This window comes from Haliotis rufescens, unplaced genomic scaffold (assembly GCF_023055435.1).
Source record: "Haliotis rufescens isolate VD_foot unplaced genomic scaffold, xgHalRufe1.0.p SCAF_50, whole genome shotgun sequence".
Lineage (NCBI taxonomy): Eukaryota > Metazoa > Mollusca > Gastropoda > Lepetellida > Haliotidae > Haliotis > Haliotis rufescens.
The window spans coordinates 2,879,421-2,902,772 of NW_025964224.1; the positions used below are offsets into that span (position 1 = coordinate 2,879,421).

General features: G+C 38.8%; 1 protein-coding gene across 6 annotated transcripts in view; it reads right to left on the minus strand.

The window, feature by feature from the left end:
- The window catches only part of LOC124120964 (cyclin-dependent kinase-like 5), a 67,767-nt gene that overhangs the window by 24,549 nt on the left and 19,866 nt on the right, over positions 1-23,352 (minus strand). For 5 of the 6 annotated variants that reach the window (XM_046483899.2, XM_046483898.2, XM_046483901.2 and 2 more), the window contains exons 4-7: positions 20,420-20,465; positions 11,298-11,434; positions 6,566-6,686; positions 572-631 (exon numbers count right to left, since the gene is read on the minus strand). In XM_046483899.2, coding sequence (XP_046339855.1) covers positions 572-631; positions 6,566-6,686; positions 11,298-11,434; positions 20,420-20,465 — 364 coding nt within the window. Of the gene's footprint in view, positions 1-571; positions 632-6,565; positions 6,687-11,297; positions 11,435-19,883; positions 19,989-20,419; positions 20,466-23,352 lie in introns of those variants that run through there. The other variant, XM_046483903.2, reaches the window with a different exon arrangement.

Sequence of the window (23,352 nt, forward strand, 5' to 3'; positions counted from 1 at the left end):
TCCCATTATGGGTCACGTCAGAACGACCTTTCATCAGACCAATCAAAGCGTCGCTTACCAGATCATGAAAAGGACAGTCGGAATGTGTTTTCTAATCATGCAACCTCGAAAACATTAACACAGGGTATTCTGAATGACAGTTACGGCCCATATGACTAATTCCGTCAAAATTATCATCTATCTCTCGTTTTGAAACATTTGAACGGAGGCGTTGCACAGTACGTGGGAAGCATTGCCATACAATCGCAACGATATATAACACATTCCGGAATGTTCGTTTGTTCAGTTTTCAAAATTTTAATCGAGTACTGTTTCAACATATTTTTCAAGCGTGGTCTGAAATGGAAGTCGCCGGGTTGAAACGAGTGAGGTAAAGCTCGAGAAAGCTGCTTTCTAATTGGCTGATGTCGACTTCTTGTTAGTCGTTTCAGTGGGAGGTCAAGGTTCACGAAAGGTCGTTCTGACGTGACCCGTAGTGGGATGTCCTCAGATCTTTGTTTAGCGGCAGCGAGAACTTAGATCTGATGTTAGTGAGATTGCTCCACACGTCTCCTGACTGAGTCCTACTTACCGAAGTCACACAACTTGAGGACATCATTCTTTCCTATCAAGAGATTTTCAGGTTTGATATCTGCAAAGAAATGAGTGAGTAATGTCCGGCGTTGCTTTGGAAGATATCACAGCAACATCACATCAAGAACAACATTCCAAACACAATCCTAATGGAGACTTGAAGTCAGATGTTTGTCATACAAACCAACACCCAACCACCCCACCATATTCAACAAAGACATGAGACTATTGAGAGTTATCAGGGGTCGATTTAGCTATATAAAACATGCACCAGTGCAACCTATTATTAAAAATTGAAGCCTAATATTTATGTCAACATGCACAAAGTGAATGTAAAACAATTCAAAATTTGTACCTGCCTAACCCTTACTTGTCAACACACCATCAATCTTTGAACTCATAAATACTTCTAGGTTATTCTTTACCATATTCTTTACCATATTACTGTTCACTGTGGTTTGGCAATTTGTAATGCTTTTGTGGGCTCGACATCATCAAACTAGGGGTACTTCAAGACTGTGTGCACATGTTTCTGTGACACTGGCAGCAGACCAGCCTATGTTTCAACTTTCATAAATTTATGGGACCAGGTGCAACATGCACCTGATGAAGGATAGATCAAGTTCCTTAAATCGAGCTCTGGTCATAAATACCATGTTCCTGACATCAATGACTGATTAGATGTTACCAAATTACAAAAATGCTATTAATCACTCTGTGATGTCTATTGAATGAATATATAATATATTGTTCGAAGCCCTTTAACCATGCTAACTAGACTTGAGTCAAACAATACCAAATATTTATGGAAGAACTTATGCCAATCATCTAACCTACTGACAACATGAAAGCTACACATCCAGAAAATACAAATCCAACAGAATTTCTAGTAATTCTTCTTACATTATTGTAACTAAATGTTTGAATGCACATCTCACTTGAACATGTCTACTAGCCCCTGGCAACAATGACAGAATTTCCTTGTGGCCACAGCATAGTTAGAGAGCTCTTGGAAACATAGATGTTGGATAAAAGTCTGAGTCCTTTAGCTTGGGGAAACTTGAATGAGTGAGTGAGTATGGTTTTACACCACTTTTAGCAATATTCCAGCAATATCACAGCGGGGGACACCAGAAATGGGCTTCACACATTGTACCCATGTCGGGAATCGAACCCCGGTCTTCGGCGTGACGAGCAAATGCTTTAACCACTAGGCTACCCGACCGCCCCCTGAGGCAACTAGAAGGGGGGTAACCATGGTAACAGGTATACAAAACAAACCATTATCCATAATAACGTAACTGGTTCATAGAGTGCAATTACTTTTTCCACACTGTTTTACTTCAAACCAAGGTATACTTTCTTCAACACAGGAAGGAATTTTACAAGGTAAATATACAATTTGTGCCTTGTAAACATCACCACATAACAGCAACATGTGAATGACATGAGCTATCGATATTGAAAGTACATATTATTTGTTGATTACAACATGAAGTTCTAAACAATCTTGATTCTTTATTCTTTCCTATTCTTGTGTCTCAACTCTCATGTACAAACATTAGATTAACTGTAACAAATAGAAAGGATTTCATTGAGTATATGGCTTTTGAATTTCCTACATTTACACATTAACTTCATAATACAGCAGTAATACTAGGTTGGGCTTGTTTACTTTACAGACATGAACATTTAACAATAAGGTGTACAACACAAACCTGGAAATTGCACTAAGTACATGATAGTCCAATAACAGTACAGAAACAATGCCTCAACTGCATTAAATAAACTGGAAGCTTAATATTTCATATACCTTTCATAACTTTAGGCCATGAGAATATTATGAACAAAGTTGAAGTCTAGGGTGTATTTCCATGAGCCAAGTCTAAACCAGCCACAAACCCTCAATTATGAAGAATTAAGATACTGTGTATGGTAGAAATTAAGAAGATGCATTTATAAACGAATTCCTATTTATGAATTTTCAAATGAGTGACTAAATGTGCCTTACCATTACTTTAGACTTCACTGGCTCCTAGCATGACTTCATCATGCATGCTGCTTAAAGCACATGGTGATATGACCACACCAATCTGTGCTTATCTCCCTTCTTAATAAGGTTGATGTAAAATTGGCACATCATCAAAAAATGAAACATAACATTCAAACCCAGGAAATTAAATAAACATCCTAACCATAACAATTATTTAATATTGTATATTGCTGTTGTTATATGTAATACATAATTTGTGGAAATTCTAGAAACCAGATTTGATACCTCCTTAACCAATTAAGCTATCATAATTGATAGAAAAAAGAATTAAACATTTTGACCATTACATTATTTTCTCAAAGAACAATACCGTGAATTTAAATTCAAATACAAATTCTAAGTCAGTATTGTTCTTAACTTGTACAACTACATATAACATGTATTAGTTCCTCATTTCTTCACACTCCAAAATCAACCAACATCAAAAACACTTTCACTGACACATTACAATCACATATCAACTTAATTCAGCATGACTCAACCCCACAAGATTAATCTGCTCCGCGTCCCAAATACCCAATAAAACACTCTGGCTAACAGGCCACTGGCTTAGCTCTTATATTACAACAAATATCCCTTTAATTGTCCGCCTCGAAAGGCTGCAATTAATCTAGCATGCTGCACTCTAGCTTCAACAACTAACTCCTTGGTCAGACCAGAATCTGCTAACACACTTCTATAACCTAGGCTTGTATTGGGTATTAAGTAATACACATTGCTTGCGGCTACTTGACTCCACGATACACTAACAATGCCACGTATAGCCAAACAACTTGGCCTTGTTTGGTTTCTTTTCAGCCCCACACAAAAACAAGCGACATGATTGATGTGGTATGAACCATATTGAATGGCCCAAGCACACTGAAGGTGACGGTGTTTCACAACTGGTTGGATGTATATAAGATCTGGCTAGGAAACATGTAGAATGCTAGAGGTCCTGTTTGACTTACCAACAGCACCCTTCAATCAGTATGTATTGATTATCTCAACCAAAGATTACTTCCATGTCAGTTCACACACATAAGGAAACCATGAAACCTACATCATTCTACCTGATCATGACTGTGTCTTTTTACCTGTTACATTACTGGTGAGACAGTTCGAAAGGAAAATGTTCTGAATGAAGGAAAGAAATTTCGACAAATAATACAACAAAAAATACTGTGAACATGGTATATACAAAAATAAAGTAAGTTCTAAATCATATTTTTCAAAATAAATTAGCCTAATATAGTTGAAGACAACATAAAATATTTCAAAAATGGTATTTTTTAAAGATTTGACACTGACTTACATAGAGTGAGGCCTAACCTATACGAACGTCGGAGCTTGCGAGGTTGGCCATCACTCTATGACAGTTCATACCCCAATGGAATCACACAAAGTGAAAGTCAATTCTTATAATTGTTTATCACATTTTTTTTAGCTGTATCGCGCAATAAAATAGTTCCTCAAAAAGAGATGTGACATGTGTATATATATGCACAACTTGCTCTTCAGAAACATCTGACACAACACATGTATTCAAATAATATCACCTTTAGATGAGAAAGGTCTGTTTAGAACTACCTCAGTAAGTCAGTCACAATGACAGCGCCTCGTAATACATTCACATCAAGTACAAGACGTCAAAATGGCTGACGCTATAAACGTGCTAGGAGAGATTTTGGAAGTTGTTAGTGAACCTGTGGCGGTTACATGTTTTTATCATATTATGGGTGGGTTTCTCGGCAGGATAAAGCCAACTGATAAAAACAATATCCGTTGGGGTCATATGCTGATAGAGATGCAAATATCAAAGGTAAAGTAGGGGCTACTTTCACTGTTTATAAACAAACATGACATAGCCCTTGTCATTCGGTAATCGAGTCAGAATTAACTACAGGGATAATTGCTATCATTATAAAAAGAATAGTCTAACATACCGAAAATCAGTGTCTAACTGTGACGTAGCTAAGGCATTTTACAAGTTTTGGCAACTTTGGAGATATAATTTGCGAAACAATTTAGTGAGGGCACTTGTCAAGCGGGATCACTTAACATATCTGTTCTTGTAGACCTCTGCGGCTTGGAACCTTTTCAACAAATTAAAATACCGTATTCGGCGTAATAAGCGCCCCGCTCTAATAAGCGCCCACGGCGATATTTGCTAATATACTGGCTAGTGAACAATCCCAATTGGCACCCCTTCCGATTGATCAATGTACACAAGACTTATTTATTCGTGTATAATACGCACTCGTGTGTTATATGCACCCTTAATCATGGGCAATTAAATTCTGGAAAATATATCTGTCGTACATAAACATTTCAGACTGTCAGCATAAACCACGAAATTTATCTTTCAAATCTTTTTTTTTTTCACCAAAATAATATTCTGATAAGAGCCCCCTATTTCCAATTTTGAGAGCGCCCTGGGCGCTTATTACGTCGAATACGGTAGTTGTATTTGGCCGAAATATGTTTGAATTGTTACCTTGTTTCGTTTTGTTGTTAACGTTATTACAGGACAGGCCGACTATCAACAACGTCTGACTGTGGCCGCGACGTTTCATAGACTAGGGTTAGAGTAGCTTCCCTTTGACAAAGGGCAGTTACTCTATCAGACAGACCGATGGATTGCCGCGAAAGGCAAGTAAAAACAATTTGTGTAGGCAATTGTTTTGCATATATTTAGTTAAGAAACAGGTTTCTGTTGGAACTATATTGGCTACTGTCACTGTCCGATTGACACATCACTCGCCCTCTGACGTAATAAATATTAATGCGAAACATTCCAGGGAAATTGCAATGTTTAGGTCATGTTTGTGAGAGATGGAAAGAGATTTTCGGGAACAGAATTGAAGAATGACATTATAGTGAGTGAGTGAGTATGGTTTTACGCCGCTTTTAGCAATATTCCAGCAATATCACGGCGGGGGACACCAGAAATGGGCTTCACACATTGTACCCATGTTGGGAATCGAACCCGGGTCTTCGGCGTGACGAGCGAACGCTTTAACCACTAGGCTACCCGACCGCCCGAATGACATTATATGATAAAGAGGTTATAACCTCTATTAGTCATCATTGATCAATTGGCGGGTCATTATGAGGTGATTAAAGATATGTCAGACAGATACTAAGGTAAATTCATAGATTGCTGTAGACGGTCACAGTCAGCCTAGACACGGAACGAGTTGATACGACGATAGTTTGAATGTGCAAATTCTTTGTTTTGTTCACTAGGATGAGTTGTAGCAAGGATAATCGAGAATGATCAGGCAGTCAAATTCTGACGTTTCTCAATGTATACTAAAACGCCGAGTTCAAGATAAAGTGTCTTAATGATCACAAACAACGCTTCTGTATGTATTCGTGCTAAGGAATTCCCAGGGGTTTCCCCAGGAATGTGGATGTGGGTGGGTGAGTTGGGTTTTACGCCTCTTTTAACAGTATTCCAGTTATATCACGGCATGTCAGCTTAATGTGGGAGGAAAGCCCGAAGTGATGCAGATCTCAGATGTTTACCACTTTGGTGAAACCCACGAGCACGAGTATGGTGCTGACAAACCTAGAAACATAATCGCGGCGAACCAGGATTAAAACCATAATCATAGGTTTCTGGCGTGCCCAAGGGACGCAACTCTGCACAGCAAATTCAGTGCCTTAGACGACTGGGCCACCTGTGCCCCCCAAGGAATGTGGAAGTAGTCTGTTAATGTTTACATCTTCAAGAACACGGACTTATGAAAAATGAATTAACATCAAATAGTGTCATTTGTTCACTTATAAACGTCAATTTCATGGTTACGTGATCAATCTTTCGTTCAATGGAAAAGCTGTATGTGACGTACTTCAAAAAAAATTAAATGATTTTTTTACACACATATTAAGATCTACAATAAAATTCCAGGCTTTGATTATGATGTCAATGTATGTTTCTGTAAGTTCAGCTACCTCTATGTATAATCTCATTGGAGTGGCACCATTGTATGGCGTTGCACAGTTGGTAGATGTAGCTCCGCACTTTCTCCAGCGGCACTCCGTTAGGCATCTCCTCCAGCAGCTCCAGCATGTTCTGCAACACAGAGCACATCGTACAGGACAGTGAGTGAGTGAGTGAGTGAGTGAGTTTTAACGCCGCTTATAACAGTATTCCAGTTTTATCATGACGTGTCGGCTTAATGTGGGAGGAAAGTCTGAAGTGATGCCACTTCGGTGAAACCCACGAGCATGGGTATGGTGCTGACAAACCTAGAAACATAATCAGGTTGAACCGGGATTTGAACCCACATTCACTCTACACGGTGAATTGTGGCGCCTTAGATGACAGGGCCACCCGTGACCCCAACTTTTTAGTGGAGGAAATGTGCCAGTGGGGCTGGGACGGGTAACTCAGGTACTCTACAAGTCACTAATGTTCGCATTTCTTTCTGACTATGCACACATTCCTCCTGACTTATGTTTGAATACAGATAAAGGTTCAGTCAACTTCAGTGGACGCATGACCAGATTGTTTTATATGTGTATCTGAATACATTTTGCCAGGTCTCTGGTAAAAACATTCCCAAGCTGACTCTGCACTCTGTGGCGCGTTATATGACTGGGCCAACCTTGCCCCCAAATAATGTCAGAGACTGATGTGTAGTTCAGAATGTTAAAATAAAAACTCTGAAAAATAGAGCTTTGTAGCTCAATTGAATTGTTCTGGAATAATTTGCTTTATGTCAAAGGTCATAGTGAAAGTGAAAACAAGGAGATATAAAGTTAAGTCACAGAAAATTTGAATGTTCAACACAACATGAATATGTGAAAGTTATGATACTGATACGTGCAGAAATGTCTCAGTAATAGGAAAACATGGAGGCCAAGTTAAACAAGTTAAGAATTTTGTGAACCATAGAAAATCATCCATATAACTGACATCTCCTTTTACCTCGTGGTTTCAAAAATTTAGAAAATGTCAATTTTATTGCTGGTTGAGTAGATGGACAGACAGATGGATGAACAAAGACAACATATCACGGCAAATTAACAAACTAGGCAGTAAACGTCAAGCTATAGTTGTCAGCCTTGCTTGACAATGCTATACAGATCGTGTGTACGCTCACCTAATAATAGTAAGCTTCGAAATTAACATAGTGAGTGAATATGGTTTTACACCCCTCTTAGCAATATTCCAGCAACATCACGACTGGGGACACCAGAAATGGGCTTAACATAGTACCAATGTGGGGAATCGAACCCGGTATTTCGCCATGAAAAGCAAAAGCTCTAACCACTAGGCTACCCCACTGACCTGATATTAACATGTTTGCTTGTCTGAAAATAGTTTAATTCAGGAAGGACTAATTTCCTTGTGGACTACCACTTTTACCATTATGTAGATCTACGGTAGATGGCAACTATGTAATAATTTTGCAGACTAGTGGAAAGAAAAAAAATTCTAACCTCCTGAATAGTCCATAAATAATCACTATAACGTACAGAAACGAGGCAAGTTGGTCAGGAGATTCATTTCACTCAGCTATTACAACATGTGAAAGAAACACGACTTCTACCATTGCATAGTGTACCATGTACAATGCTCACTGAACCATAGGATACCCCTTATCTACATATCTTATTCCTCACTTCCTAGTCCAGACAATGCCACTACATTCCCAATGATTCCCAACAGATCAGGAGTCCATTATACTAGGATCTGGGCCACCCCACCCACAACGCATGTCCTGACAAGCAGAGGACTCGCATACCACACACCTCAGCGACTACTGATTATTATTCAAGCAATGCAAGCCAACTCTCAGCGTGCTCACCAATACCTGATCCCTTCACCCCTATAGCAGTTTGTTTAATGGGAGGTAAATCAAATCGCTAATATTAGCCAGGTATTTCAGGACGGTATGCAATGTATGGGGAGACACAATGTGGGTATTCCTGACATAGATTAATACCTACTCCTACTGTCAGGGTCACTAACCCCACACAAAAGGCGGCCCTGCTACCCACATCTGTGTAAGTCAAGAATCTGTTAGACTTGCACTGGGAGATAGGTTCACTGACATGATATCGGACTCGCTACCTCGTGCCATCTATCATGATCCAAGTTGTTTGTGCTGCTGTTATTTATTTATATATATCCAAGATTGTTGACTTTCTCTGATTCAGCCGTCATGGTTGTACAGCACACATATATCTCTGAGAAACTGGCTAACTATTGACTTTATTGCTTGTCGTGGGCAGGAGCACGTTCTCCAGATCAACACTAATCTTTGACTGGGGAAAAGTTATATGCCAACATAGATAAGGAAAATGAACTGCACATTGTAGTTAATAAACACAGACAAACATGTAATAGAGTTTATTTTTGTGGGTGAGTAGAGTTGGGTTGGGTTCAGGGTTCGAAATAATTTTAAAACCCAACAAGACAGTCAGTCAGGTGACCCATACCTGTTGCATGACCATCTTTACAGTTACCTGCCTGCATCCAGACAATATTGAATCTAAATGTATCCTTGCGTACTGTGTTTTCGAGGCCCTAAGAGTGAGTGAGTGAGTTGGGTTTTACGCCGCTTTTAACAGTATTCCAGTTATATCACGGCATGACAGCTTTATGTGGGAGGAAAGCCCGAAGTGATGCAGGTCTCGGACGTTTATCACTTCGGTGAAACCCACGAGCACGGGTATGGTGCTGACAAACCTAGAAACATAATCGGGGCAACCGGGATTCGAACCCACAATCATAGGTTTCTGGCGTGCCCAAGGGACGCAACTCTGTACAGCGAATCGCGGCGCCTTAGACGACTGCGCCACCCGTGCCCCCTCGAGGCCCTAAGAAGTATTTCTGACCTTGTGTCCTAACATCAATCCCAACACACTAAAACTGACCAGACTGAGCAATGTAAGAGTAGTACCTTCCTTTCATCCACCATTAGTAATGGATCGCCAACGACAGCATGAGAAAATTCACGGAAAATAAGAGACAAATCATGCCTTGATACAGTTGAAATAATGCAAACAATTACTTGAGAATCTACCAGGAATACTGAATGCGTAAGTAGTCTTAAAATTATCTGTCAGACAGTGGGGCAGGTGGAGACAGATTTCATGTAGCCCGCAAAAAAAGTCACTAGCCGCAGGCAGGCAGTCAGGCAGGCAGGCAGTTATTTCGGACACTGGTTGGATTTTAACTATGCTTGGAACAGTATTTCAGTTATAACACAGCATGTCAGCTTGATCATATTGATGTGGGAGGAAAACCTGAAGTGATGCAGGTCTTAGACGTTTACCACTTTGGTGAAGTCCACAAGCACAGGTATGGTGCTGACAAACCAAGAATAATAAGAGTCTGTGCAATAACCTTTGGATTCTACTACCCCAAACTTTTCATCATTTTCAGAAGATATTAGAAGCTGATCTTACTAGACCGTAAGAACATTTAGTAGTGGACTAGTGGATAATGTCGCAGGCTGTTCTAATCACGGTGAAAAGATGGAAATGAAAACTCTATAATTGGATTCAGATTTTCCAAAGGGACGCAACTCTGCACAGCAAATTGTAACATCTGGGCTGTCCATGTCCCAAGTTAAATAATCTACTTTCAGAGATAAATGTTTCCACAACCAAACCAAGCACAACACGGCACGGTTTACAGAGAGATCATAGCACAACGTCTGTCAAAACCATGGTAACTGCCATCACATAATCTATGACAGCCATAGTTCTAAGACTGGCCTAGTAACATCCATGCCTGCAACTGAACCTGTTTTACAACACATACTTAGTGCTGTGACTATCATAGTCAGGTGGTCAAGTACTTCCGCCCCAAAGCTAGCAACATAACAGCTATATCGCAGAAAGCAGTTAGAAATTGGCACTAGTCCTGTAGTCCTTGCCAAACTGCTCAATGGTTAAGGTATCATAAGGGCTTATAGAAATTTGCTCTATTTAAGGGTTTTGCTATGTTATCAAGGACCAGTGGGCTAAAACTGTTAGTTTGTAGTGCTGATAAGTATTCAAATCTTGGCCCGACAATCCAGTGGTTGATGGTAAGAACACTGGTTCATCTAGTAGACATTCAATGTCACACAATCTCTATCAGCCATCATGTCTGATCCTCCTGTTAGATGCCTCTTACAGGCATGGGACTTAGGGGCAGTGTCTGAAACAACCGCCTGTCCGCCTGCCCGCGGCTGGTAACTTTTCTGTCGGTCTGCATCAAATTTCCTCCACCTACCCGACTGTCTGTCAGTTACTCTTTTCTTATTCAGTTTTATCAAACTCCAGAAATTGTTTCCATTTTTTTAACTGAATCAAGATGCAATTTGTCTCTTATTTTCCTTGATTTTTAAATATGTCTGAATGGGGGCAGGTTAGTTTGTAGATGGGCAAGCAACACTTATGGGTCCCCTGCCTGACTGTCTTGTTGAGTTTTAAAATTATTGACACTGCATTGGGGCCTATTCTTACCTGGGCAAGAAGTGATGCTAGGAGCCAACTGTGGGGTAGTGTTTGGCCGACTGCTACCATCATGTAACAACACATCAGACTTACCACTTCCCCAGGTCTTCCTGTGTTGTCTGGGGAAGATTGCAGTGTGAATCAAGCAGTTCACCAAACATGGCCTGGTATAGCATCTTCACTTTTTGTCATGTGTTTAAGCCAATATCTTGATAATGGTACTCACCCGTTCCACATATTCGAAGACTAAGTACAGCTTTCCCTTGCGTCTGAATGCTTCCCTGAGCTCTACAATATTCTCCTGTTTTAATGTGCGGAGCATTTTCAGCTCGCGCAATGTTGTACGTTTCACATCTTCGTTTTCTGGAACACAAGAAAGAGAGACAATCAGATGTGGGGGAAAATGTCAAAAGTATCCTCAGGCCACTACAGTTTCTGAAGACCAAAGTTTGACACTCTTTTGCATGTTTAAACTTAAGATACATCTAAAGGCTTTATGACACTGACAATACCACAGATGCCATAACAGATGAAATTTATTGAAAATTTATTACAAGAGGACATAGTCATTGAATCAAGACGTCCACTAGTAATATTGATTGCATGTCAAATGCAATGGTATCAAAAGGCTCTAGTTTACGACTAGACCTATCTATGTGCCAAGATTGGTAAAGAAATATTGTATGGTTTTCGTGATTTGTTCAGGAATCAAGCACAACTGCCATTTTCAGTCTAAAGTCAAAGTTGTTGCTATGGAAACTTGAGAAATAGTTTTTCCAAAAATCAAAATCTATCAAAAGGCACAAGTTTACCACTAGACCTATCTATGTGCCAAGTTTGGTGAAGAAATATCGTACGGTCTTCAAGATCTGCTCCAGACATCTTGCACTAACAGATGGACTGACGGATAATACAACCTACTGATGTAGCAACAACTTTGAAACAGAACGTTTCATATTGGTACGTCAACCTGCTGTGACCTTGATGTATCAGTGAATTATCCCATGACAAGTTATTTCAATTTTCAACTAGAAAGTGTTTTTACTCGTAAAAACATATGTCTCCCCCCACTCCCCTAACCCCCATTCATTCGTTTACTTCACGTTAAACCCCATCTCTTCATTCCCACCCTCCATTACTAAATAACAGTGACAAAAATAGAACTCCTAGAAATTTCAAACAACCAATGGGCACCACTTCAGGACTTGGTTAATATGTTACAACTTCATGAAATAATATTGAACAGTTTTTGAGTTATGGTCCGGAAACCAAGCTTACCCCCATTCAGAGTCTATGTTCAAGTTATCTCCATGGAAACGAGAAAAAATAAAAATGTCAAAAATCTCTAAATAGCAAAAGGCACCACTTCAGTGCTGGGTTAATGTGTATACAAAGTTACGCGAAAAAATATTAAACGGTTTCTGAGTTATGGTCCGGAAACCAAGCTTACCCCCATTCAGAGTCTATGTTCAAGTTATCTCCATGGAAACGAGAAAAAATAAAAATGTCAAAAATCTCTCAATAGCAAAAGGCACCACTTCAGTGCTGGGTTAATGTGTATACAAAGTTTCGCGAAAAAATATTAAACGGTTTCCGAGTTATGGTCCGGAAACCAAGCTTACCCCCATTCAGAGTCTATGTTCAAGTTATCTCCATGGAAACGAGAAAAAATAAAAATGTCAAAAATCTCTAAATAGCAAAAGGCACCACTTCAGTGCTGGGTTAATGTGTATACAAAGTTTCGCGAAAAAATATTAAACGGTTTCTGAGTTATGGTCCGGAAACCAAGCTTACCCCCATTCAGAGTCTATGTTCAAGTTATCTCCATGGAAACGAGAAAAAATAAAAATGTCAAAAATCTCTAAATAGCAAAAGGCACCACTTCAGTGCTGGGTTAATGTGTATACAAAGTTTCGCGAAAAAATATTAAACGGTTTCTGAGTTATGGTCCGGAAACGGTGGGAACGCCAACGCCGACGCTGACGCTGACGGGAACCGTGCCAAAAACAATATGTCTCCCTCCATTCTGGGGGAGACATAATAACAAATAACCATGATATGTTCATATGCAACATAACAGCTAAACAGTCTGCTAGCCTGTCTCCTCTCCAATGTCTACTTCCCACTGAGTGACCTTGGCCTTCAATGTCATCCAATCACATGCCAGAACATTATTTGTTACAAATAAGAAGTTTCCACACCATACCAAGAATACTTCCTGAATGAAACTATTTATAATTCATTCCATGCTTTAATGGACTTCATAGCGACCTTGACATTTGACTCAATCATGATATATGATGGGTGTTGAATTAGCTGCTTTGAATCTATCTTAAAGGATGGAAAAAACCTTGATTTTTCATGAATTTATCTGAGATTTCAAATTTGAACCATGTTTCATAATTTGACCTCTAGTGACATTGACCTTATATTGTTGTTGAAGTCAGGGCTGGATTTAAGGAACTTGATTTAACTTGCACCAGGAAGCATGTTGACATGAAAATCTGTTTGACCCAGACAAGACCAGGAAGCACCCTGTTCTCATAAATTTATCAGAGTTGAAATATGAGCACATGATCTTGAAGTACTAACTGTTTAGTGACGCCAAGCCGCAAAAATGCATGAAAATAACTTAACTCAGGGATTATTGACGTTGTGTGGTAAGTAAATGTTGGAGGTATTGGAGGTGTTCAAAGATCGATGTTGCAGGTCCAAGTATAGGTTAAACTCAAATTTGAAACATTCTGACATGCACTTGCATTTTTCAATAAAAGTTGCACTGGTGCATGTTTTTATAGCTAAGTCAAACCCTGGAAGTGATTGAGAGATCACGTATAAGTTTCATCAAATTCATAAATACTCAAGTCACGGTGTACACAAGCTTTTTATACAAGGAATCCCCATGGGGTGTCTGTCCCTTCCTAATTTACAATTGTTTTAGTAATGAACCTAAAAGGACACTGGAAACTGTGTTATGTATATCTCCCTGATGCATCTCAGCAAATGGCTCAAAACGTTTTTTGTTTGGCCCTAGGCAGATAAACCAACTTTTATGTGAATCTTTTTATATCCTTTGTATGAAATTCTGCACAATACATTTGACTAATGACATGTCGTGAAATCCACAATCGTACCTGTACATTAACTAATGAATTATTATCACCCAATTAAGGTATTACTTCAAAACATATTTCCTTTTCAGGACCCCCTACCTAGTGACAGCATTGATTACAGCATCTCCCTCACAACGCCAGTCACCTCTGACAGAATCACCTCTCCTAACTTTAGCCAACCCTAAATATCAATAACAAATAACTATTGATACCAGCATCAAACCGACAGGCAAACAGTATCAAAGTAATTGATTTTCACTCAGCTTTCTCAAGCAAACACTGAAGTCTGATCTGACAAAAGCCAATCGGAAACAGTCACATCTGACAGGTAACAGAACACGGCAACTGGATTGCGATGGTCACTGCCTGTGACTATGTTATCGTCAATCGATGGTCTGTCACCCTATTCAGATAGATGTTTAATTGATCGCTAGATGGCCAAACAACTTACACCAGACGTAGACTTGCAAATCGGGGTGACAAGGGGTCGTAATTATCCCCAACATCATATATCACATGGGGACGGGCTACTACTGGAGTCAACCGGCCATCCATCACAATTATTCCACTTCAAACATTTTGTTCCTCAAGTGACTGTTGTTGTTCAGATTAATTTCATGTTGAGACAATCCCGAACAATGCTGTGTTTATTTACCTGGCAACATACGATTACCAATTACGTCCCTATTCAAGCAGGAATCAATACTTTTTATGTCCATCATGAAAACTGGGGGGAAAAAACTCAGTCATGAAAAATTGAACAGTTTATTGACACTTTGAACGTGCATAATTAGCCATTAGGACAAACGGGGTAGTAAGGTACAACAGGTCTCGGGTGTCTAGTTGTCACAGCACACGCAATCACCAAGTTATATATGGAACATAGGACTCAGTTTGTAACACGCCGAAAAATGTGAATACACACGCACAGGGACGATACTGCTACCTTATTTGAATATCTATAGATATTGCCACGCAATAGTTGGACCAGAATACAGACACTTAACATGCTTACAGTTGCAAGATGAGACTTTTAATGGGGCTATGATCCTTCCTATGAGCTTTAGCATGTTCAGATAGGTGATGTAGAATAATCATCCATTCTTGAGCAATACAGATCCAGTAATCCTATAGCCCTTGGATGTAGTTAATCAAAGTAATCTTTGGAACTGTATATGTAGGATTGGTTTGAAACGTAAATGAAAGAGATCTTCCAATCAATGTACTTCAATATTGAATTACAATACGTGAATTTGGAGTAATGTCGTTTCTAACAATCTTTCAGTCATATCACAGTATGTTAGCTTGATGTGGGAGGATATCCTAAAGTAATGCAGGTCCTAGATGTTTACCACTTTGGTGAAACCGATGAGAATAGATATGCTAAAACATTTACAGGGCAAATCTGGGATTTGAACCTATAATCTAATGGTTCTGGTGCACCTAGGTAAAGCAACTCTACGCAGTGCTCAGCGCTGCCATACTCTGATATGAGGTCTTGAATATGTTGTGACAATGAAGTCACCGATTTCTTTCATCGTCCTTTTGGTTTAAGACAAGGACACGTGTTGAGTCAAGTCCTGTTTCCCCTTATCATTGTTTGCTTGTTATTTGATGTGACACTCAGTAAAGTTCCAGCTCAATGACTGTGGTGTGTAAATAATCAAATCTAGAACACAATCCAATGAGCACCAATCCATGCTATTGGGGCACTCTGACAAGCCATCGGTCCATTCACCAAGTCTGACCACCCAACAGTAACTTTGCTTGATACAAAGAGCATCAGCACATTTTCATGTTCGTTTGTTTCAAGTCAAACTCAGCAATATTTCAGCTATATGACAGTTAGTAGTCTGTAAATAATAGAGTCTGGACAAGATAATCCAGTAATTGACATCATGAGCATCAATCTACAAAATTGGGATACGATGACATGCATCAACCAAGTCAGCTGGCCTGACCACCTGATCCCATTAGTCGCCTCATAACGACAAGCATAGTCGCCTCTTAAAACAAGCAAAGGTTGCTGAGGACCAATTCTAACATGGATCTTCATGGGTTACATTTTCATGATTTCAGGAACACTTGACAGGATATTCTTCCATATCATCACCAAATATGGAAAAGATCTTCATGACATGATGATTCATAATCAGTCCCAGAAAGTGTTCTTATCAGAAACCCTGCCCAATCCGTGAGGTCGCTCATAACGACCAGCATAGGTTGCTGTGTACCAATTCGAACCCAGAATCCCAATAGGTTTCCAATGAGGTTGCCTCTTACACCTAGCAAAGGGGTGTTGGGGACACATTCTGTCTTGGGTCACCATGAATTTTCCCTTTTCAATGACATGTCAAATGAGACTTAAAAAAACCCGGAAGTTTGACACAATGATGTTTGACTGTATGTTATCTCCTATAAAGCTTATAACATTAAACTTCAACATTCATTGAAAATACCTCCTTACATTTCACAATACAATTAAACTGCCAAAGAAATATGAATACCCATGTATTTGCTCTGTTTGAGATTCCCCGAAAATGGTCAATATATTGTACACCAATCATAAAATATTGATCACAATCATGCCAATATAAACCCCAAATGTCAAGTCATACCACTGTGCACTTCATTATATCCTATTCTACCTATATCGATAACATATCAAAAGCACACTTTTATTTATATCCAACACACCAGAAAAATCCATATGTACGTCGATAACTCGATATCTGTCAGTGCGACATAATCCATCATGACAGCTGTCAGTCACAAGCATACCAAAGCACGGCCATCAGATACCATCAACAGACACTCTCAGCATAGGATCTGTTTGTTCCCTACTCAGCCACAGCCTATCAAGTAGCAATAGTTTGTCCCCAATCATAAGCAACACAGACATCTAAATCCCCTCATCGGTGTCAACAGGGCTTATATATTGGGATCACCTGCACATCTAATCAGATAGTCAAAAGGAGGGCGAAAACTCAACATTGTGTTGACACATCTGCCCATTGAGGTTTCAAGTAGGAAAAAAGTGTTGATGTTTCTGACACTTTCTATATATATTCTCCCACTTATGTAAAGGTGGATTATGTCGTTTGTCGTTTGTATCATGTCTATGTAAATACACCTGCACAACTTTCACAATCTCGTCCACAAATATGTCAATCAAACCTTTCACTAATCTGCAGTTGAAGTAAATATTGAAGCATCAGTGTCTATTTACTTGTGTAGGGGATCAAGATCAGGGAAATGTCAATGAGGGTTTATGTACATGAAGTATGTTTACAAACAAATCATATTCGGTTCAGAAGTTGAGTTTGGGGCCTGCTGTTTGTGGCATGAGCATGACTAGCTTAAAATATCTATATTACTAGGGCCATGTCACAAACAGCTATATATTATTAGCACTGTGAATGTTATGACTCGCATACCATAAAGACTGGGTTAAACACTTCTACTGTCAAACACTTTATCACACACTTAATCAAACACTTCATCAAAAACTTTATCATACACTTAATCAAACACTTTAGCAGACACTTCATCAAACACTTCATCAAACACTTCATCATACACTTTATCAGACACTTCATCAAACACTTATTCAAACACTTCATCAAACTCTTCATCAAACACTTTATCAGACACTTCATCAAACACTTATTCAAACTCTTCATCATACACTTTATCAGACACTTCATCAAACACTAATTCAAACACTTAATCAAACTCTTCATCAAACACTTTATTATACACTTCATCATACACTTATGATCCATATTGTAGAATGAAGCTCTGTTCATTTTAAGCTTTGAAAGTGAACACATCCACCTGTTTAAAGTACAGCAACTTTCAGCTGAAATGTATGTTAATTACAGACTGCCGTGATAAAGATGGAATAGTGTTGACTGCAGAGATATTTGTTTGATATTCCAGCCAAATGACAGTGATCTGTAAATAATGGAGTCTGGACCAGCAGGAGTTGCTGAAGACTAGTTATAACCTGGATCTTCATGGGTGAAGGCAGAGATAAACAACAAACAAACCACCTCAAGTTTGGAATGTGCCATAATCTTTGTATGTGAAATCTATTTCCTTCAAATGTAGCAAGAGACATCAGGAGATGACATATCCCCCGGTCTTGGCCAATTCAGAAATGGAGTTTTGCTACTCATACCCACTTTTGGTTCATTGCTATTGGATACGTTCAGTTCAGTGAACAAACTTAATGCTGTCCAGTATTTTTCAAAATCCCAAATCATCGAAAGGCAACAGTTCACCACTAGACTGATCTGTACAGTAACTTTCATCTAGAAATATTCAACGCTTTTGGAGCTCTGCTCTGGAAACAAACACTATCCTCATTTTTTCAGTAAAGTCGTCAAATTTGTTGCATGAAAACATAAACAAATATATACAACAAAAATCCCAAATCATCAAAAGGCACCAGTTCCCAACGAGACAGATCTGTATAGCAAGTTTCATCAAGAAATATTTAATGGTTTTGGAGTTCTGCCCTCACAAATTCGAAATAACAAATCATCTACTATTACATCTACTGTTACTGATAACTTAAGTCCAACTTGATGAGATTTCTATCTAAACTGTCTGTCCATATACAAGAGTAGTTATTGAGCTAACAAAACAACACCATGGAATTAGGATTCAGAACTTTGTATTTTTATACTTTTGTGTGTCAAAATCAAACTTGTTGACATGGAAACAGAATTAAATTTTTTAAACACCCTATGTGGCCAAAGGCACCATTTGACAACCTGGTCTTTGTGTGTGCAAAGTGTCATGAAAGAATACCTATTAGCTTTAGAGAAATGGTCCGGAAAAACACACCGCTATCAAAGGAGTCCAAGTCAAACTTGTATAGAATGTTCTTATAAAATTCCTAAATAGCAAAAAGCACTTCAGCCCTTGAATGAAACATGTACCAAATTTTGACGAAAAATGTTGATGATTTTTTTAGTTCTGCTCCGTTTCAGCAAAGTCTAACTTCAGGGAAATGTCAAATGTTGAAAAATTCCTAAATAGCAAAAGGCACCACTTCAGCCCTTGGTTAACACATGTACCAGGTTTGGATTTAAAAGTCCAAATTGTCTCCATGGTAATCGAGAAAAATAAAAATGCCAAAAATCCAATAAATAGCAAAAGGCACCACTTCAGGATCTGTTTGATATATCTGCCAATTTTTGTTGAAAAATATTGAACAGTCTTCAAGTCATCATTCCGGACAGACAGACAAGGTGTCGACTATATCCCCAAGCATTATATGCCGGGGGAGTAATAAGAGCAAAGTCACTTTGATCATTATGATTAATTATTTGTATCACTGAGTTACACTACAGTACTTTAAGACTTGAAACATACTTTCACCACCATGTCCAAATTCAAACACCATATATGACAAATAATTTTAGTTACCAATAAATGCCATTCTTTTTCTTTGTCTTAATAAAAATAACACCTATTTGTCTTAGTTAAAACAAATCATGAAAATATATCTACCAAATCTTTCCAACAGATCCCGCCTTCATGTGAGCAGTGGGCCCTGATGTTATTCACTGCACTGTCATTTTTATTGACAAATTATGGTCTGGTTTCCTTGTAACTGGCAGTTATATGATATAATACATAATTCATTGACTGCAGCTTGTAGCAACAACAGAAGGCGTGCTACTTACTATGTGATCCATCAAGTGCTGCTGCCAAACCCTGCCGCCGATCATAATGTGTGGCTGTGATAGGATTGAGACGGAACGTTGCACTGCTTCCCTGTCACATTAAATGTGCTACCACTGCAATGTGTTACAGATCACCTGTCACTCACCGGTGTTATATACATCAGCGTGCACACCCCTCGCTCAGTACGAACGAATACATTAGGCCTGTTAGGCAACAGATTGAATAATTGCTTTTAAAACTCCTATATCTTTGCATGTTGGTTGGTTGGTTGGTGGTGTTTTTATCGGTGTGATTACTGTCTTTTGGGAAGTGTAGTTTTTATTTAGTTGGTTTAATGTAATGTCACACAACAAGGGTCAGTACGGATAACTGTCCATTTATTGAAAGTGCAACTGTATTATTTGTTTTTGTGAGGTGAGGTAGGGTTCTTGGCATGTTGGCCTTACAACTGAAATAAATGGGTTTTGAATTTACTATAGCCACAGTCGATTTGTTCCACAAACAATCACATCTTGAAAAGCAGTGTCACACATACCTTCACTGTCTTTGAATTTCTTAATGGCAACCATTTCCCCATTTTCCTGTGAACAAAAACAACAGCATGATGATGATGGTTAACAAAAACAACATATAGAAGAAGAGTGAGTGAGTGAGTGAGTGAGTTGGGTTTAACACCCCTTTAAACAGTATTCCATTTACATCATGGCATGTCAGCTTGATGTGGGAGGAAAGCCCGAAGTGAAGAAGAAGAAGAAGAAGAAGAAGAAGAAGACAGAAGAAGAAGAAATTTTTTATTCAAATGTCACACATTGTACAGCATTTAAAGTCTTGGGTGGATATGTACAATGCCCGGCCAATATCAGGGGTTGAAAAATACCATTGCCCGATGCCCGTGACAAGTAAGGTTTAGATGTCGGGCATATATACATTTTCTAGCATGCCTGTGGACAAGTGGAGCCCCACAAAGTGAACTGGGTCAAGTTACATGTGAATGTAATCATGTGATCATGTTACGATATTTCATTGGCTAATATTTTGCTGATGTCCCTGACTGGCAATCTAATTTGCATACAGTTACACCAGTCAACCAATGGGATTAAAACACATCGATGTCAGGCAGGTCAACAATGAGAACCAGGCTTGTTTCATTGATAAATTATAGTAACACTTTCATATATGGCACATGCTTCTTGGAAACTGAATGATGGACAGTTGACTACATTTCTTGGAATTTGTAATGCGAGGTAGGTCTAGTGCTGACTTGTGAAGCTTCGTTAGGCCTACCGCATATCGCCGTCTATAAAGCGACCCCCCTGTACATGTTGTACAAGCCTTTAAAATCGATGCTAATTTATATACCCCGTCTATAAAGCGAATCGGAATGAAGCACGTCACCAACGCATACACGATCGCTACATTTGCAATAAAAATGTGTTTGTCTTACGCAGAATATTTCTTACATCGTTTCCCTTCAGCGAATTCAGGGAAATGATCAGATCATAGCAATTAAACTTGGTCAATACAAATTTAAAATTCGAGGTAAAAGATCACTAGACATGATCATTTACCGATTACATTGTATTTCCTGTTCTGATAGGCATTGGTTTATATTGCAGAGATTAAGATTACCGTGTGTATTTTCTCGTAAACAAAGCCGGAAGTAGCAATCAGCTGTACACACATTTCTCGGAATCTATCGATGAATTGGTCGAAAGAAGAATAATTGTCAAACTACAACAAATATGACTTTCAGCGAGTCAAAGTATGGCATTTATGATAGATATATTTATTCTCTATCCACTAAAGTTCGTTTCAAGGCGTCAATAGCAGTAATCTGATCATGGTTGCTGTAAATAACGGTGAGTTGTGCGATCTACCGATCATTTCACACATGATTTCGCCTAAATGAATGTGAACAAATATTGAATGAAATTTTGAATGAAATTTTGAATAAAACATATAAAATATATTACAAATATAAGTCAAGATATACAATGAACACGTTTTTATAACCAGATACATGTAATATAATATTAGGATTAAATTGCGTGCTTCATTTCAGATTTGTTAAATGGTATTTCCGGTGTTATGTGCTCGCGGTAATCAGCTGATAAAATTTTTTTGATGAGGGAAAAACATCGTGTCAGTGTAAAACTTGAGTTTATTAAATATGTAAGTAAATTTTGGGAGCCATACGATACCACGCACTATAACCAAGTTAGCGCTATATTGAGGGGCACAATAGCGAGGGTAAACTGTATCTCTGATTCTTAGTACTGTAGATGTAGCATTTTTACTGAATTTATTAGCTTTAAAGTACATTTTAATATTGGGCAAGTAAGAATGTTGGTCATACCTGCCCTTGGTCAAGTAAAATTTTTCATAAATTTTCAACCCGTGAATATGCTCTGTGAGACACTAAAGCCTTTAAGAAGTATAACACATGAATAGATAAAAAAGAAACACTTAAAATAAATATATAAACAACAGATTGAGGTGTGTCGGTTGGATAATAGCATCTGCTGTTTGTTTTACTGCTCTGATTGTTGTTGGGGAACAACAGCAGGGAGACTGAACAGGCGGGCCTATTGTGCTGACAACAATCTGTACAGATGGAGGAAGGTTAACCATGAAATATTGATACCGCTGCGTCTAAGTCAGAGAGCACTGTGATAGGGTTCAATGAGCAGACAGTACGGTATCACTGCATGGGCGTGACATTTATCTAGCAACGGGGATGAAAATGACAGAAGAATGTGACGCTAATCAACATGGTAAACAATCCCCTGAAGTCTATACAGCTTCTCTACACACCCATTGTCATTCTAGAAGGGTCAGTTAACAGTTGTAGGTAGATATGATTGACTGGTGATAACAGCAAACATGGGGACCTACATGGGCCGTGGCCTGACAATGGCAGTGTGCCGTTGGATAAACTCTGTTAAACTAAGACATGCTCATACCTGAGTTGAATATACTTATGTTTGTTTGTTTGTTTGTTTGTTTGTTTATGCAGCACTCAGTAATATTCCAGCTATATGATGGCGGTCTGTAAATAAACGAGTCTGGGCCAGATGATCCAGTGAATGACATGAGCATCAATCCACGCAATTAGGATACAATGACATGAAGCAACTAAGTCAGCGAGCCTGACCACCTGAACCCATTAGTCGCCTGTTACGACTAGCATAGTCGCCTGTTACGGCAAGCATGGTTTGTTGAAGTCCTATTCTACCCCGGATCTTCATGGGTCTGGATATAGTGAGATAAACTAATATCAGCATGGGGTATACATATTTTAGAGTATGATATACTCATATCTCCATGGGATATACTTATGTCAGAGTGAGTTATACTTATTTCAGAATGAGGTATACTTATGTCAGTTTGAGATATACTTATGTCAGGATGGGATATACTTATGTATACTTATTTCAGAGTGAGATATATTTATGTCAGTTTAAAATC